Genomic DNA, 20,052 nt, shown 5'->3' with positions numbered 1-20,052 from the left:
AAGTAAATGGTACTTATAGAGTGAACACACTAACAACTGTCTACTGATTATAGGAAAGAATATTTTGAAATTTTCTGTCATTTTAGGCAAAAATTTACCTTTGCTTTTTTGTTTAGTAAAAAGTCGTGCTAGGGATTAACCTTTGTACAGAGGTACACCCATGACTCTTTTGTTTTGTTTTGTTTTTGGTGACAGGCTCTTGCTGAGTCACCACGTTGTCCAGGCTAGGCTTGAATTTGTAATCCTCTTGCCTCAGTTTGGTATTATAGATGTGAACCACCCCATGTCTGGCTAGTAAATACCTGAAAACACTTAATTTTATACTAAGAATATACTATTGTATATTGTATCTTTTTGGCTTCCTGAAAAAGAACTTCATTATGTAGTCCAGGCTGACCTTGAACTCAAGATCCTCCTGCTTCATCCTCTTGAGTGCTGGAATTGCAGGCCTCTGTCACCATGCCCAGGTTAAAACATACTTTGTTAAATATAATGGCTGAAAGAAACTGAAAAGTAATCCTACATTTCTAGATAGAATATTTAGAATTATTGCTAGTAAAAACCAAAAAAATGAAAAATAGAATTACTATTCGTAAAAGTCACAAAACTCTACATAATGAGTGCAATACTTTGTCATAGAGGAGATTTTTGAACATCTTGCTCATGTGTTGTGTTCAAACCACCACCACCTAGCTTCAGTGATGAAACTGAGAAGAATAGATTAGGCACGTTCTTTCTTCAGACATCTTTGCTCTTCTTTGCTGGTATTTTAATGAACAGTTTAGGAGTTGACATAGGTTGTTTGGGATATGTGATTTTACATATAGCAACACACATAAGGAAATAGAAATGTGTAATACATACATGTGTGTATAATGGAAGAGTTGATGTGTGCTGAGAAAAATAGAAGTGGGAATCCCCTTGAAATCTTTCCCTTCTATCCATAATTACCAGTAGCATATATAGTGTCAGACATAGAATCTTCATTATAAACTAAATTGAGCAGGGAGAAGCACACATCTTGTTTTATGCTAGAGTTGGTGGCACAAGCCTGTAACGCTAGTCTGCAATCCTAGCCCTTGAGATGTGGAGGCAAGAGGGTCACATGTTCAAGGCCAGCCTGGACTAAGTAGTGAGACCTTGTCCCAAAAAACAACAAAAATTGCATATCATGAAATTGACTTTTCTTTCCCCTACATCCCCCAGGACTTGGAATTGAACCCAGGTCCTTCACACTGAGCTACATCCCCAGCCCTTTTTATTTTTTATTTTGAAACATGGTCTCACAATGTCACTAAGATGCCCAGGCTGTCCTAGAACTTGCAGTCTTCCTGCCTCAGCTTCTCAGAGTGCCGGGAGTACAGTCATGAGTCACTGTGACTGGCTCAAATAAAGTTATAATGTATTATAGAATTAGTTTTGTGGTATGTATCAGTCAGTGCTTACTAGAGAAACACTTAAGATACACAAATAGGAAAGAATTTACAAGATTGGCTTATAGTGGCCACCCACTGTGGAAGAGTGCAAAGGTTTGTCTGCTCACTGGGGATCTGAAGGGTCCAGTCAAAGCCATGGAACTCATTGTACTGTCCCATTTGAGCCCGAAGGGTCTGTGATGTAAGGCTGAAGAGTTGATGCTAGAGACTAGATTCTGCATTGGAAACTCTAACCTAAAGTGAGTGGGTTGCTTAGGTTGTCATGAGTTTTCAGTGTTCATCTGCGCCTGACAACCAGGCCTCTTGATCCAGGTTTGCAGCCTGTTAAGGTTGATCAAGGACAGAGGATGTAGCTTGTACCGGAGCTCTCACCTAGCATGCATGCGGCCCTGGATTTGATCCCTATCCTTGAAAAAAGAAAAAAAGTATATTATTTTTAAAAGGTTGATCTCTTGTCAGTTTCTAAAGTCATAAACCCAGTCCTGAATTGTGGCTATTCTACTAGCTGTGTGTGACTTGGAAAATTAACTGAATTTCTCTGATTCTTGATTTTTCTGTAAAATGAGAATAACACTCCTTTGTTAGGATAGTCAGGAGGATTAGAGAAGGTAAACATAGACTGCAGTGGTGAAGATACTTAAATGTTTCTGGGCCGTTTTCTTTCTTTAAGATTTTTGGCCTTTACCACATGCAGAGAATACAACAATGCACATTGATATGGAAAGGATTTTACTAGTCTGTAAACATAAGTATTACATCTTAAAATTAATAGTATTTATTTTAAAAAATTCAATTAATTGCTTATTTTAAAATTTAGTAGAATTTTAAAGAAATGATTCTCTTGCCACATATCCCTTAAAAATTCTTTATCAGGGGCTGGGGATTTATCTCAGTGGTGCTGCTACCTGCTATGCAAATGTTAGGTCCTAAATTTGATCCCTGGTACCAAAAAACAAAACAAAACAAAACAAAAAACCACCAAAAAAACTATTAAAACCACTGCTATGTTTTTTTCTTCTGGCGAAGTCGCCTGTGGAGCTGTGGGGCCAAGAGACATTTTGATTTATTTAAAGGGTCCTCACTAAATTGTCATTGTCAGCCTGGAGTAAGGATTTTGTTAAGTATTTTTTTTAAATGCCTGAATTTATTTAAAAGTCGTATGTTCAAGGGCAGGGGATGTAGCTCAGTGGTGCCACCGCCTGCCTCACAAGCGCAAGGTTCTGAGTTCGATCTCCAGTGCCCGATTCCCCCAAAAAAGTAGCATGTTCAAGGAGGATGGATAATTGGGGATGGGAGTGTTAATTTTATTTGCTAACTGCAGATATTCCTTGTTAAATTACTTACCTGTTTAATAACTGTTGAGACTTTGATCTGTCTTTTTTTGTACAGTTCTGTACATACTGTTTGTAGAGCCTCAATGTCTTTTTTTTGTTGTTGTTGGTACAGTACACCTTGTTTATACAGTAGTGTATGTTTTCCTTTAGCCATTTCTTTTTTCTAAATATTGTAATATACATACTAAATATAGTTCTTCATTTATTGGCCAGTTCATTTAATGTCTTAGTCACAGGAGCAAGTCTCAGTCTTTCAATGAGCAATGTCTGTATTTGGATTGGTCCAGCCTGTGTCTTGATTAGGCTCGTGTGCTACTTCAGTAAATGAAACAGCCAATACACCTCTAAAAGCTCTTTTTTTTCTTTATTGAGTTTATTAGTACATTTTATGTATACAGTACAGTTACGTTCATTATTGGGATCTTGTACCTTAATATGACAGGTGGTCTTAGTTCTCATTTTTTCCCCTTGTCCCTGCCCTCCCTTCACCCCCTCCTCCCCTCCCCATTTACAGAAACTTTATTTCCATTTTTTCATTTTCTCATATTTTTTTCCCTTATTACCTTTCCCCTACCCTTCCTTCCCACTTTCCCTACACCTTTAGTCCTTTTCTTCCTATTTCACAGTGTCATTTATCTCATTAGGATCTTAGGTACTATTACAGTTTATTCACACCAGAGAAACTATTCGATATTTATACATGTGTGACTTATTTATTTCACTTAGGAGTATATCCTCAATATGTATCCATTTTCCTGTGAATGAGTCTAATTTCTCATTCTTTATGGCTGAGTGGTATTACATTTTATAGAAAAACCACATCTTTATTAAAAGTTCTTTTAATTCTGATACTTGAGAGGTGACATTATTTGTAAAGATTTAGAACATAGAATTTACTTCAATCTAGTGGGTTTTTTTTTCATTTCCTATTTTTATTTGCCTGTACATCAAAGAAATTCTTGAATAAAACCATACTAAAAGGTAAGGATAGGCAACAAGAGAAAAATTTGTAGTAGGGATTGTAACTTTGAAAATCTTTACTGGTTTATGGGTGGGGAAAAGTCTTAGCTTTGGTGCTCCACCTTCCTGCTTTGGGATAAGAGATGATAGTACTAGTATCACTGGAAACAACCCATACATCATTCTTGCTCTGTGTGTTCTCTTAATCCCCACTTGATACGCTGCTGTTATTGGTTTTCTATGAGGAAATTGAGTTGAGGCTCTGAAGTATAACGTGTGAGGTTTGCACAACTAATGAGTTACAGATCTAGGATTTGAACCTAGTCAGCCTTGCTTTGGTGACTTTGCTCTTTGTATTTTGATAATTGAAGTATTTCAAACACTCCTGCTTCACTTTTGCTAGAGGAGTGAACTCAAGTCACAGGTCTGCAATGCCCTGAAAATATTAGTTCGTTACATATTTACTGAGTACCTGCTTTAGGTAAGGGATATCAAAATAAGTCAAAGACAGGGTTCCTGCTCTAAAGGAGCATATGTTCAAGGGAGAAATTTGACAGTAAATAAGTAAACAAATAGAGAAGGTAACTTCAGATGGCCAGTGTTAATGAAGAAAAGTAGTATGGTAGATTTCAGGAATGAGGTCCTACTTCAGGCAATGTGTCATACAATTTTAATGACATAACAAATTTTGTGGTGTTGACTATTAACTCCCAAACATTTTTTTCTAATTAACCCCAAATTTGCTGAATTAAGAATGTTAAATGTAAAACATGAATTGAACATGAAGTTTTTTTTCCCTGGTACTGGGGAGCAAACTGTTTACACATTTATGTACTTTTGAATTTGTGTATGTTTTACCATTGAAGAAATAGATTCAGAGAGAAACACTGTTTTGAAAATTTTTAAAAAATCAAATGAGGGCAGCCACGAACTATTGTGCGTGTCAGGCATTACCATGCCAGGCTGTTAAGCTGATAGAATAGTTCCTAGTTGCTATCCATAGTGCATTATTGACAGTTCTGGTTTTGTTGGAAAGACAAGGCCGGCACATGCCAGCCTTTGTATCTTGTCTTATATTTTTCTTAGGATTTAGGGTAAGCGCCTCAAGTCATATGTGTTACTTGAAAGGGGTTCTGATGTCATCCTAGTTTATAGTACAGCAGTTTTTTGTTTTGTTTGTTTGTTTTTGGTAGCAGGGATTGAACTCAGGACTTTGCGCTTTGGAGGCAGGCCACGGAACCACTGAGCTAAATCCCTGGCCCGACAGCAGTTTTATATTGAATGTTTCTTATGTGTCAGATGTATTTCATCATTGCAGTTTTATCTATTTATGAAGAAAGAGCAGAAAGTCTAAAAGGGTTAAGTAATTTGCCCACAGTCATAGCTAATGGTTGTTAAAGCCAAGATTAAACCCAGGTCAGTGTGACATAATATTCTATGTGATCTTGTCTTTTAACTGGGTGGGTTTTCATGCTCTACTTCACACTGAAGAAGAATTTTCAAGAGCTTTTAAACTTGAACTTCAAAGAATCTCTCAGCTTTACCCGGTGGAGTCCTTCATTGTCCAGTGAACTTCCAAGATTTTCCAGTTCCAGATTTCTAGAGTAATTAGATTTCAGAGAGCAGTAGTAGAAGAGTACTTTATATCTATGCTGTTAGTATCTTCCTGGCATACCTTTTGAATAACTAGATGGAACATCCAGCCATTTTCTGTTTAAATCATTTAATAGAATTAGATTTCATTTAAGAAAATCATAGATTAATTTACACAATAATAGCTTAGGTTTTTGTGTTGCTTATTATATGTATCCCTTTTAGTGCATGGTGATCTACCCTTTAATTTGGTATTAAATATAAATTCTTCCCTTTTAGGTGTTCGATTTCTGCTTTTTACATTCAGTCATTATAATGCTGTAGTTTATTTTTTGTGATGCATAACCTCTAAAAACCTCCCATTATGAATTTTGAGTTTATTTTATCTAAATTTTTTTTTCCAGTTTTCTTTCATCAGTCCAATTTGGTGGCCACTGATCACATGAAGCACTGGAAATGTGGCTAGTTTTATTGAGATATATTTTAGATAGAAAGTATTAGTCAGCCTAGTATTGTATTTTCTTGGATTCTGGAGACTTAGAAATTTAATAACTCACATTTAATACTGATTATATTTCAAAATAATATTTATGGGTCTTGTATTGTGATTCACATTGTACTTCTCTCGGACAATGTTAATATGTAGAATCATAATGTCAAATGAATTTTATGCTGCAGGAATTCATCAAGAATTACACAAATGTGGCATATCTATCTATGTGTTGTTTTCCTTCTTCTTAAGACTCAAATTTACCTAGATAGTTCTCATAATAAAATTATTTATTTAAGTATTGGTACCTATATCACATGGGCTTAAGGAAAATCTGTTGTTGAATAACAAAGCAAATGCAAAGGCTTTTGTGGAAACTTCCCCAAGTACAATTCTTGCTAGGGAGAGTGCAATTTATAGTGTTCATTAGGTAGATAGGTGAAAGAGCCTAAAAGTGTTTGAAAATAATTAGTGTGATGCTGGCAGTATAAGTCATACCATAATGAATCACACTTAAAAAAAAAAAGAGAGAGAAATCATAAACCATATTCTTTACATTACTTTCAGTGTTTGATACTTAAAATATTTCATATAGTTTATTAAGAAAAAATTAATTTGTGAATTGAATTGTGAGAAGTGGCATTTCTTAGTCTATATAACTATGGTACTGGTGAATTTTTTTGGCTTTGATGCAGTTTCACATTGGAGAATTGGATAAGATTAACTGATCAACATTAAAAATTTTTTAAATGAACATTAAAGTTATTAAGCTTTATAAGAGTAGGCTATTAATAAACTGCAGTAAGTCAACTTATACAGTAAGTATGAGTAATTTAGCTGACTACTACTATATTACTCTGAAGAAATTAAAAGATTTAAATCTGGAAAATGAGCCATTAATTTTTTAAAATGAGATAACCAATATCAAGGTCATATTCCAAATGCAGTAAACATTTAAAACTATTTGTTCTTAAATAATGTATTTGATTCATTACTTAATGTATTTGAGGGCCTTATTTGTACTGTGTAGTGTCTCCCAGCAGTAGGTGTTTTTGTGTTGATTGACTGTGCTAGCCAAGGGAAGAGGATGTACTACACTTTGTGATTTGTCTCCCAACTTTGTTCAGTGGCAACACAGCCAAGAGAAAGTGAAACAGTGATGTTCTTAAGTTGACCTGTTAAGGACCTAGTGTTCTACTTTTCTGTACATAACACTCCATATATTTGTGTACTAATTTTGCAGATCCTTCTGCTGAGGAATTAAGAAAGCTTATGATGTTGCATGGAGGCCAGTATCATGTATATTATTCCAGATCCAAGACAACACACATTATTGCCACAAATCTTCCTACTGCCAAAATTAAAGAATTAAAGGGGGAAAAAGTAATTCGACCAGAATGGATTGTGGAAAGGTAAGTTTAACTTTAGATTAAATTTAATTAAATTAGGAAGTTTTTAAAAATTGAAATGCTTTTCTGTTATACTTATTTGATAGGATGAAAATAGTATCTTAAACACTACTTACTGTAGTCTTTAATCTTACATTAATAATTTAAATAGCCTAGGATTTGGCATTCTGTTGAAAGTAGTGCATTAGTTTGAGATCATCAACTTAAAAGGAGAAAAGGTATATTTTGGTTCCTAGCTTTAGAAGTTTTAGTCCATGGTTACGTGTTCCTGTTTGGGGCATCTTTTGGTGCTACAGTATATCATGGTGGAAGAGCATGGCAAAGCTGCTGCTCACCTCATGGAAAACAGGAAACAGAGAGCTAGGAAGGGATTAAGGTCCCAGTGTTTCTTTCAAAGGACGTCCACAATGGCCTAATTTCCTTTCTCTAGGTCCCATATCTTAATTTAAAGGTTCCACCAACTTCCATTAGCATAAGCTGAGTGAGGTCTTTGCTTTTAATACATGCCTTGGAGGACACATTTTGATCCAAACTATATCAAGTAGTATGTTAATGTTCTTGTAACCTTTGCTGCCAGGAAGTAGGATAGATGACTAAAGCAACAGAAAGTTATGGGAGGGAGTTTATCAGGCATGTTACTTCTTTAGCAACATCCACCTGCTATGGTTATGTGAAGAGTAGAAATAATTTGTGCAAACTACTTAGCATAATGCCTGGTATGTTGCAGATCCATAATGTTCAAGAGGCTACTGTTACTTTTATTCTGTAAATATATGCAGTTTTTCAAAGTAAATTCTGAAAGTTCAGAAGTGCTTGTACAGTTCTTAGAAAGCCAAGTATATCTTACAGATTAATGGCTTTTAAACCTTGGGGGAAATATAGTTGAAAGCCTGTCTCTAGAACATCACAACAATTCCTTCTTTTGTAGTGTGCTCTCATGACCCACTCACTGTCTGTGCTATCCACTATTTGGTTATTTAATGTGGCTTTTAGCTATGTATGATAAAGGACTTAGGAAATTCTCAATAAAAGAATTAGACTCCATAGTATACCTGTGTTGTCATAGACAAGCTTATCATCGTGTTAAGGGCTAACATGAGGATAATAGTTTGCTTTGAAGGAAATGAGAGAAGCTGATAAACAGTAGAGAAGTGGGGATGAAAGGGTGTTTGCTGTATGGAATTTGACTTGCTTAGGACATGATGATTTTTGTTACAGTTATTTCCTGTACACCTGTTCCTCTTGCTGAATTTAGCTGGGGAGATAATACAGCAGAAAATGCAGCTAGAGATAGTGTGGAAGTATGCCAACTCACCTGTTTTTAAATAATGGAAAGTGACTTTGGACATAGGCTTTATTTTGTGCATTTATTTTGTTTCTTGCTTTTTGTGGTTTTTGGCACCAGGGATTGAACTTGGGGCGTTGCACTTGTGAGGCAGGCTGCGGCACTACTAAGCAAAATCCCCAGCCCTCATTTTGTGTTAATTTAAAGGCCAGGGTCAGGAAGTATATCTGATAAACTGAAGTGTAGATATAGAATCAGGTTTTCTGACTTATGTTTGGGTCTGTTCTTTACCTTCTAACTAGGCTTATTGTAGATGAGTAGGCCCATGTGGAAATGGATCAGTTAGGGTATATATCTTCATAATATAAATACCAAGTATCTATTATGTCATTATAATATAGAATCCTTCTGGTTAAGTCACAATACTTTTTCTTTCACTTTAATATCTTGTTGATCTCAGCAGTGATTTTTGTTACACTTTTAAAATTTAAACATATTAGATATTAAATGGATGATGCACACTAGGCTATAATTTTTCTGTTCTTATCTGCACAATTTAAAAGAAACTACAATTTCTCAGAGCATGGAGTGTTGCTTTCATTAGAATCCCCTGATGCCAGTGTATGTGCTGTTAAACCTGAGTTAATGTAGACATGATTATAGGGTCCTGACTTCCAAGAGGCAGGAGAGTCCATTAATGAGAAGTCTGTGTACATTAGTTAAAGGTATGAGGTTATTTTGCTAAACCCTTTGTCTTCTAAAACTTTTGTTACTGGTTTTCAAATTTTTGTTATAGTCCTTTCCTTGAAACAACTTTATGTTGCAATTTAAAATGTAGAATAGAGAAGATACTAAGACTTACCCTACTGACCCCCTCAAACTTGAGATGTGCTATGGGGAGCACAATTTTAAAAACATAGTCCTAGGTTACTATGGGTTGGTTTTATTTTTGGTATTTGTGTTGAGTCTTGTATCATGTAACCTTTTGTAGTAGGTTCACACATAGATTGACTATTGAGTTGAGAATCATGGTGATTTGTTGTGCCAATTTCATGCCAACTGACTGGGGTCTACTGGTAGGACTGATTTCCAGAATTTATGTTTTCATTTTAAACTCCTAAATCATAACACATATTTGGCATATACTTAAGATACTCTGAAGATCTTGTATTTGTTATGGACCAAAATCTGGGTCTTCTGTTACATTCTGTATAAATATTAGTGTTTGTTCACCTCATGAAAATAAAAGTTGGGGTGCTTTGTTTGTTTTGAGATAAGGTCTCACTTTGTATCCCAGGCTGGACTCAAACTCATAGCGATCCTCCTGCCTCCCCCTTCCAATTGCTGGAATTGCAGGTATGCACCACCACTCATGGCCTGAAAGTTGTGGTTTTCTTAAGATTTCCCTTGTAATTTTGTGTTCTGTCATGGTTTAGCCTTCATAGACTATTAACATATTCTGATATAGATTGAGCTTTTTAAAAAAAATTAAATCTTCACATTGTTTATATTTGTCTTCACAGCACTGTAAGATACCTTATTTTTACTAGACTAATTCTAACCAATGTTTATATTTCAGGCCATTTCTCAGCAACTCTTAGGAAATGTCCTATTAGAAAATGTATTCTCAGACTTTAGGAGCTAAAGGAAAAGTAGTTTAACTCTCAGGATCTGTAGTTTAAAAAGAAAAAAGGGGCTGGGAATTTAGCTTAGTGGTGCTGTTGCCTGCCTTGTAAGCGCAAGGTCCTGAGTTTAAAACCTGGTACCACTGTAACAGCCTGACTGAACCAGAGCGACTCCATGTTGATCAGCAAACGACCTAGAGATATACCTAGGAGCAAGGGCATAGGGTCATATGGATGGGGGTGTGGTTCCCCAGGCTCAAACTCAGGACAGTGCACTTTGCAAGGTAGGCTCCAACACAACTCAGCTAAGTCCACAGCCTGGATATTTTTTTATTATTTTTAAAATTTTATTTATTTACTTATTTTTGGTACTGGGGATCAAACACAGGACCTTGTGCTTTCGAGACAGGCCTGGATATTTTTATACTTACTCTTAGGAGTTCATGATAGCTTGTTTTGGTGAGTGCTTAGAAAGTTTAGGTAATTGAAGGTGCAGCAAAGGGAATCACACTTTCATGATAAGGCCATAATTTACATGTCTCACTGCCAGGTGGCTTGAACCACTGGTGATACATCCATGACTGTCCTATCAGGTGGCTTTTTATTTTGTTAGTAAAATCACTGAAAGAAGTGTTTAGATCTGTTTGTCCCATCAGTAGTACAAGTTGCCTGATGGAACAGTCATGGATGTACCACCAGTGGTTTGAGCTGGTGGGAATGTATTAAGGGTGAATTTTGCTTAATGATAAGGTAATAAGCAAAGAACAGCTCAGTTTTATGTGTTGTGTTGTGTTCTTTTCTTTCCTTGGCATGTAATTTGATCCTTTCTTATCTTAAATCTACTTTTGAAGAAGAAAAATGAAATTCAGGTTAGGTATACAGGTGTTAGATGATGTTTTTCTAATAGAGAATGACTGGGACACTTACTGAAACTACAAAACATGTAATTTACAGAATTATTTCAAATAGAAAACACTGCTGTCACAGATCAAATTAAATAGAATACAGCCCAGTATATGAATTATTGTGGATCTTAGTTTTTGAGAATTTTCTAGAATCTGATTATAACTGCCAGTATAGTCAGTGGCATTTGATTGAAATAGGATATGGTTCAGAAAACTGCTAGATTCAGAGTTTTCTTTGAGAAATAATTTTACCTGTGCTTTAGGACAAAGCAAGAAGAAATAATCCCAAGTGTAGATGAGTATTTCACTTGGTGATGAATGTGTGTATGAACCATTGTGTGGAGTGTAAATTCTTTCACATATATCAGAATATATTTTTAGTGCACAACAAAAATTCAGGATATAGCGAGTGTGGTAGCGCATGCCTCTATTCCCAGGACTTGGGATGCTGAGGCAGGGGGATTGCCATGAGTTCAAGACCAGCCTGGGCTGCATAGTCAGTTTAAGGCCAGCCTGAGACCTTGTCTCAGGAAAAAAATTTAGGTTATAAAGAAACTTTGTAGTATTTTATATATAATGTGAAAGATTTCTTTTGTATCATCTCCTTTTGTTTTTGAAATTTGAATCTTAGTATTTGGTTCATTTTTCTCCCTTTATATAGAAGAGTAGCAAATGTTGATACAGTTCCTTTGTGTTTAGGATAAGCAGGAAAATTAATACATATTAGAAATCGCCCCTGAGAAAAATTTTAAAAGGTCCTTTTAAAATGTACTTTCAGATAGTTTATATATCTGAAAATGGATAAATGGATAAAAGGACAATTATGAGTGTACAACTGGTAGTGATTTGGGTTTCAGATCATAAGGGTTTCTTGTAACATTACTATAGTGCTTTAATTCCTTTTTACTAAGGATGTCTTAGGATGCCTGACTTGAGACCTGCAGGATTTAAATTGGCCATCTAAATTTATTGTAATCTCTGTGGACTTAACTTATCTTATACAAGCTTAAGAATTCTGCTGGCCTACGTGACTTATCAGGAATTGAACGTGGTCCTTTACCCTTGAGTGCCATCAGTGTTGACCATAAAGAACAACTTTTAACATCTATGTCCCCCCTGTATGTTGTCAGTAAGGCAGAGAAGGAAACATGATGTTAGGACTTTTTTTGTTTTTAGCACTTTGATGTTACCTAAAATGTACAGCTTGCATACTGGGTATAGTTTTATTTGCTGCTTACCTTTAGTTAATAGCTGTCCATTATGAAAAAGGTACACAGTTAAGATAGGATTCTACTTTAGATATTAGATGCATCTTTCTTGGTATGGAAGTGCTACTATAAGATAGCTGTGTGGCAGCAGATGTTCAGTTTGGCAGTTAAGACCAACTTTTAAAGTGAGAAAAGTTGGTTTTGATTCTAGCATTTGATTGTAACCTGTAATTTTGATTTGGGTAAATGAAATTTATGTCTTTTGGCTGGTATGTTCTTTACTGTCATAATTTAGTAGTGTTAGCATTTGGGTATAGTATAAGATAGAATTATTAGATACCTGTCAATATAATTACATAAAGGACACAGGCTGTACTGTTTTGTGTGTGTGTGTGTGTGTGTGTGTGTGTGTGTGTGTGTGTGTGTGTGTGTTTGTTTTTATGTGTGTGTGTGTGTGTGTGTGTGTGTTTGTATTTTAAGAATACATCATCAGGGTTTTCCTATATTCACAAAGTTGACCCAGTTTTTAAAATCAGTTTTCTGTAAGATAATTCCGTCATTTTCTTAAAATACAGAGTACCATTTAAGAAAATAAAAGTTACAAGTTTGAATTTGTGAGACATTATTTTTAATCTATTATTAATTTATTAACTATTTGCCTAAACAAGTAAAGGATGACTTTCATAGCGTATGTTTTAGGATTAGAAAATCAGACTATTTTGAAATACTTCCTAATTAAGGAGTCACCCATTTTAAAATTTGGATATTTGTATAAGCATGTTAGTTGGTTATTTTAAAATTTGAAGTGAAAGTGATATTTTTAAAGATAATGTAGCCATATATATAAAACTATTAGCAAATAAAAATCAGTTTCAGACAAATTAGGTTTAGTTTTAAAGTAAAAAAGGAGTGCAAATACCACCTAGTATTTCAACACTAGGGCTCCCCTGGATTTTAGGAGTAGGTTTTGATATTAGTGAATGTTTGGAATCGGATGTCTTATAATAGCTTCTGCCTTTTTGAAAGTTCATATCTTCAAATGACTTGTGTTGTACTACTCTGGTATGTGTATGTATGTGTGTGCATGTGTGTGTGTGTGTGTGTGTGTGTATAAAATCAATTTTTTTCTTTTTATTGAGTTTATTGGTACATTCTAGGTATACAGTACAGTTACATTCATTACTGGGATCTTGTACCTTTACATGACAGGCCTTGGCTATATATCATCATAAGAGATGGAGAAAATCATGTGACAAAATCCAATACCTTCTCATGATAAAAACACTTAAATTAATGAAGGTCATGTATGAAAACCTAACTCCAACATCACACTTTATGTAAAAATACTGTAAATTATTCATTACTCTTGAGATTTAAAAATTTTTATCCTATATTTTTAATTTTAGTTTCCTTGCATTTAGTAGATCTTACATGAACTGTGAAAATTGAGAATCCTCACTGAATTTACTTAATCCAAAAAGCACTAGATGAGTGGAATTTGAGAAAGTGTTAATAGTTCTCTCTTAACAGTTAACAAAAGTGAAATAATGATAAATATTAGTTACAAAGATTAAAATATGAGCTCAGGTAGTGCTTAAATTTTTTTTCATTGTGTATTATATGGTTTTGGTTTCATTTCCTCCTGTAAGATTGTTGACCACTAATTTATAAATTTTTTTTTTCATGGGTAGACTATCTTATCCTTAAGTGCTTTTGTTAAGTTCACTGTATATTAGGACCACTAAAAACAGGTAGGAGGAGTAAAGTAGGAAAACAGATGGCCTGATGTTGTTGATACATTTTTTTGTTTGGTTTTTTTTTGTTTGGTTTTTGGTACTGGGAATTGAACTCGGGACCTTGCACTTCTGAGGCAGGCGGCGGAACCACTGATCTAAATCCCCAGGCCCCATTTTTATTTTTAAGAGCACTGATTGTCCTTGAAGTTTATTTTCATTATTATGGAATTCTAGATTGATGTTGTTATTCTATTTCAGCATCAAAGCTGGACGACTCTTATCCTACATTCCATATCAGCTGTACACCAAGCAATCCACCGCACAGAAAAGTCTCAACTTTAATCCTATACGCAAGCCTGACGACCCTGTGCCAGGTCCAAGTAATGTAGCCAAACAGCTCAGCAACAAGGTGTAAGTTCATCTGGTTCAGAAAAATGACAAAGTAGTTTTTAGCAGTGAGTATGGCCCGTGCTCTGCTGAAGACAGAAACAAATAATAAACATGTTGAAATATGTGTTTGCCTCCTCCATAAAAATTAACTGTCATAGATATAGTGTAAACAAGTTTTTGATCATACCAGATTCTTATGTTAAATTAATGGGTCTTATATGTGCAGTTTTTTTTATGGATTTTCATGAAAGTAATAATTTCCCTACAAGCAGCTTATTGTGTAGTGTTGGTTTCTCAAAAACTGCCCTTTACTATAGCAGTTCTGCTTTTGTTGTGTGTCATGCGTAAAAATACAATTAAAGAAAATTTTACGTTTTTAGTTTAGTCTTGAAAAATTTTAAATCCTTGACTGACTAAGTATGTAAATATTTTATACCAGTGGAAATTTAGTTGATGATCCATAGTTACAGAGTTGGGAGTAATCTCAGCCTCTGTTACACATGGCTAATTTTTAAAAAATATATTGATTTAAAGTTTAATTGTAATAATGTTTGGTAAATTGGTTTCACAATTAATTGATGTGTTGCTTTAACGTGTATTTGCAATAGTTCATTATCATTAGCCTTCTTATTTATTAAATTGCTTGCTTTGGGAATTGGATATTTTTCTAAAAGATCAGGAATCTAATGAACCTGGGAGGATCCAGTATCACTACCTTCCATAACTGTTGTCATCAGTTGTTATTTTACCATGTATTCCATCCTAAGCTTAATGCAGATTTTTTTTGTGTTACCCTAAATTTTTCATCCCACATAGTATAAAACCTGTGCACAGAGTACAATATCTTAATTTCATTACACTAAAAAAAAAAAATAGATGATTTTTCAAATTTCTTCATTTTTCACAATTTTAAGAAGAATTTACATACCAGATTTTACTTCTTTATATATTTATGCTGTTGTTTAGTAAACATATATCTACCAGTAATAGCTCCAGTATGGCCACTTTGCAGATGTTCATTTGTCTATGAAACTAATACAGTAAAAAATGTATACTAACAATGTATTTTCTTGACATTTCTGTTGCATATGTTGCTTTTATTCACTTAAAGAATCTCAATGTTGACTTTTCTGATTTCCATCACTTTTGTTAATGTGATTTTGGGGGATGATATAGTCAATACATTTTTATACATTTCTTTGATGTGCTAGCATGTCTTTTCACCTCCTTGCTTTCTCTTTATCTTAAGGGGCAAGCTTCCTCTGAAGTGACAGATTAGGTTTTCTTTCCTTGCTATTTTAATCATTTCCAGTTTGTCGTTAAAAATTTTTTACTGGCCCCATCATCTGTGAGTATTGGATCTACTCAGAATTGGCCATCATGCACCCATAAGATGCTTAGCCAGTGGTCCTGCCAACCCAGAAATGGGTGATTGGTGTTTTCCACCTGACTTGTTTGACTTTTCTGTGTAGATTGTTGTTATTAACAACCAAGTTAGTGTTGGATGAGGGACTTGAGAGAAATCTGGAACTGTTGTGGTAATCTCACCTGTGTCCTGATACTATATGTACAGCACACATTCATCTGGAGCCTCAACTGTATTTGTGTTAATGCTGTGGAATTTTTATTTATTTTTATTCTGTACTGTGACTTGAGCCCAGGGAGCATCGACTTACATCTCTACCTGCTCCCCTTTACTTAGAGATGAGGTCTTGCTAAGTTGCCCAGGCCTGGCTCCACTTTTTGATCCTCCTGCCTCAGCTTCCTGAGCATGCAACATCACCGAACCCTGCTACAGTTGCTGTGAACATTTCTGAGAATGAATTATTGCTCTGTAATCCAGGTTTTTGCCTTTGTTACTCATACGATTTTTATTAGTTGAAATGAATTTTGTCTTTATTATACAGCATTAGTTAACAAACACCTTTAGGAGCCAGGATATAAATTTAATAGAACATTATAGTAGCTGCATTTATAAACTTGTCATTAGGAAACTTGGTCCAGATTGTCTTACTCCCCTGACATCTAAATATGCTTTTCTTGAAAATGAAATGCTATGTCTGTGTTGATAGAGCAAGCATCCTTGTTTTTCTTGATGTGAAGTTTATTAAATTACCCCCACACATTTACCTGGATGTAAAGTTATTTTGTCATTATTGTGACAGTTATATTAATTTAGCGAATATTTATTTTATATAATAAATAAATGTCAGCACTGTGCTTTGGAACTGGATTTTCGGAGTTTATAGGTTTTGATTAACTTTTGGAAAAATTAATTGAAAAGTTACTTTCCTGCTTTAGTTGGGTTAAGAATTATCTTTTGTTGAAACAAAAAAAAGACAGTTGGTGGTTTAACTTTTCAGGGTTTTGAGGAGAGCAGTGTTGGGTGTTGAGCTTAGGGACTCATGCATGCTAAATAAGGGCTGTACTATTGAGCTCCACCCCCATCCTTAACTTTTTAGTTAGTTATCAAGCATCAAATGCCAAAATATACATATATCGCTAAGAAACTGTTTAAATGAAAAATCGTTTTATCTTAAAGTCAAGCATTATTAACTTAAATTTTTTCCTACTTTAGAAATCACATAATTAAGAAGATTGAGACAGAAAATGAAGTCAAAGTCAATGGAATAAACAGTTGGAATGAAGAAGATGGAAATCACGATTTTAGTTTTGTGGACCTGGAGCCCACCATTCCAGGAAGGAAGCAGAATGGAATCCCACATCGAGGCAGCGTTGTCCTTCTGAATGGACACACTCCGAGCTCTAATGGTGCCTTAAAGACCAAGGATTGTTTGGTGCCCGGAGGCAACAGTATTGCCAGCAGACTTTCTCCAGACTCTGCCCAGGAGGAGAACAATGCAGAGAAGAGTAACATTGACTTCAGAGACTGCGCTCTGCAGCAGTTGCAGCAAAGCACCAGAAACATGGAGACTTTCCGGAATCCACACAGAACTAATTCTCTCTCCCCATCTTTGCACAGTAACGCTAAAATCAATGGTGCTCACCACTCCACTGTTCAGGGGCCTTCAAGCACAAAAAGCACTTCTTCGTTACCTGCTCTTAGTAAAGTAGCACCTTCAGTGCCCTCCAAACCTTCAGAGTGCAGTTTTATTTCAGATTTTTATTCTCATTCAAGACTGCATCACATATCAACATGGAAGTGTGAATTGACTGAATTTGTCAGTACACTACAAAGACAAAGTAGTGGTGTCTTTCCAGGAAGGGAAAAATTAAAAAAAATGAAAACAGGCAGGTCTGCCCTTGTTGTAACTGACACAGGTAGATACTTATTAAAATTGTTTTCTTAAGAAATAGTTATACTTGATCATTTTGTTTTTGTCATTGGTATTATGATTAGTACTTAGTTCTCAATATAAAAATCTATAGGAGTGCCAGGTTATATAAATTAATGTAAGTATAGTAGATTATAGGATACTTTCTTATTACTGAAATTTCTTAATTTATATTTAATTGTAGCAAACTAAAAAACTGTCAGATCACTTAAACAGTGTTGCATTTGGGATTCTGAGCATTAATTCCTTATGTAGACCTTATCAGTTGCTGGTTTTGAACTGTGTAAATAGAGTGTTTTTCATATTCAGTGCTTAACTATCCTGTACCAATGAAATTGATTTGGTAAGTAATTGTTAAATTTTTAGAATTCTCTATCATCGTGAATTTTAAATAATGAAATAACTTTAACATACAACTATTGTAATTACAGTGCTAAACATTTAGTGAGATTAAGTATTTTCATTTCAAAAAGATTGCTTAATTTTATTTTATTTTATTTTTTAATACTTTCCTTGACATCAAAATCACACAAACCCAACAATAGCAGGTTCTTCTGTGAGTCATAAATTAGTATCTGGTGTGAAGTTTTAGATTTTGACAAATTTCATCTTTTTTTTTTTTTTTAAGTTAAAGAGATACCAGAGATTATCTAATATTGCCCTTTACTTTATAGCTATGGAAACTGATGCACAGAGAGAAGCTCATGGTTCTGTCCTATGAAGTTAGGGCCTCTCCATATGGGGTTTTTCTGTGATATTTTGTTGTATGGTGTATTCCTACATGCTTTTAGTCTACAATGTTTTTTGGTATTTATGAAATATTTAGAATGCTGTAAATGTTAGATTATTTTTATATTATGTCTTGGCCTTGTAACCTGAAGGTCATTTAATTTGGAAAGCTTCAGAAGCCTTATGAATTAGTTACATGCATGGGAATAAAATGAGAAATTTTTATATTGTACATAAACATTTGGTAAATACTTGGTTTATGCATTCTATACTCCTTGAATGTTTAAAACCATTATTTTGAGTTGTTTATATTATGTTTCTGATATTTTCATACAGCAAAATTGTGATTGTTAAAGACTGACTTTGTTTCTCAAGATTGACATAGAAGGAAGCAAGGATATATGTAACTGTGGAAGTAGGTAGCTCAGCCTGAATCCAAATCCTGGCTGTGCCAGCTCTTCTGCTATAGGACCATGGGCAAGGTAGTTTGTCTCTCTGAGTCTCAGTTTCTTCTCTGCAGCTGAGTGCTAGGAACCAATGATGTTTACCTCCTGAGCTTGTGGACTTAAAGATAACAGAGGTCTGGTGCTTTGTACATAGAACTAGGTAAATGCTGTCACAGTAACAATTTAGTAGATGAAGTGGCCTGTGACTTAGAAGGTAAATCTTTGTTTTCAGAAGCCTATCATAAAGGCTAATGCTCAATATTAATATTCTTAAACTGTCAGATAAGAACTTTTTATAAACTCAGGATCCCTACCACCACCACCATGGTACTGGGCATTGAACCCAGGTCCTTCATTTTGAGGTCAAACCTCCTCATACCATTTGTTTTTTGGTTTTTGGTTTTCTTTGTGGGGTGTTGTTTTGTTTTATTTTTGGTCTTGAAATATACTTAAATTGCCTAGGCTAGGTTCAAACTTGCAGTCCTCCTGCCTCGATTTCCCAGAGTGCTGGGATATAGCACCATGTCCACCTAAACTCAGGGTTCTTTCCAGGACCTGTGTTATATTGGAGGAACAGAGAAAATAACCCTAATAATGCTGTTTTATTATTATAAATAATAATTATAATTCTAATATTTTTAACCTGTTATAAGGTTAAAATAACTGTAATGTATTTGTATAGCTCAAGGAGATTGGAGCCATTGTCCTTAGGAGAGGACATTTACTTTCGTCTCCTTAAATGCAAGATACACACTGCTGATATTTTAGAGGTATCTGATGGTGTAAGGAAAACAATTCTATTTGTATACAGATTTTTGTTTTATGGACTGTTTTTGAAGTGGTTTCATCAAGAACAGCAGCATAGTAGTTGAATCTCAGTTTAGGCACTAACTGGCCATGTGACTTGAGCTTGTTATTCATCTGTAAGTGGGGGGATAGTAGGATTACCTCCCTCACGATTATGTTAGAGAATTTAAGTAAATTGACCCCTGTAAACCTCTGGTGCCTGTCACCTCCAAGCACTAAGTAATAATATCCATTTGAATTGTCTTATCAAGGAATATTGTGGACTGCATGGAATGATGAAATTACTTAGCTCCATGTAACAAATGGACGAAAACAGTTAACACAATTTATAAAATAATCAGACATAATTTTAAGATGAACTTTTTTGACAAATTATTATTACATAGTATTAGATATAGATTAG

General features: G+C 34.8%; 1 protein-coding gene across 4 annotated transcripts in view; it reads left to right on the top strand.

The window, feature by feature from the left end:
- Positions 1–20,052, top strand: part of Rev1 (REV1 DNA directed polymerase) — a 50,172-nt gene that overhangs the window by 4,903 nt on the left and 25,217 nt on the right. For all 4 annotated transcript variants that reach the window (XR_004516440.1, XM_033761726.1, XM_033761725.1 and 1 more), the window contains exons 3-5: positions 7,057–7,225; positions 14,240–14,392; positions 16,950–17,653. Coding sequence is in view for 3 of the 4 variants with exons in the window: in XM_033761726.1 (XP_033617617.1) it covers positions 7,057–7,225; positions 14,240–14,392; positions 16,950–17,653 (1,026 nt within the window). In the remaining variant the exon portion in view is untranslated. The remainder of the gene's footprint in view (positions 1–7,056; positions 7,226–14,239; positions 14,393–16,949; positions 17,654–20,052) is intronic.

This window comes from Fukomys damarensis, unplaced genomic scaffold (genome assembly GCF_012274545.1).
Source record: "Fukomys damarensis isolate Sample0158 unplaced genomic scaffold, DMR_v1.0_HiC HiC_scaffold_9, whole genome shotgun sequence".
NCBI lineage: Eukaryota > Metazoa > Chordata > Mammalia > Rodentia > Bathyergidae > Fukomys > Fukomys damarensis.
Note: the sequence above shows the minus strand (reverse complement) of the source record. Positions and strands in the feature narration are given on the sequence as shown.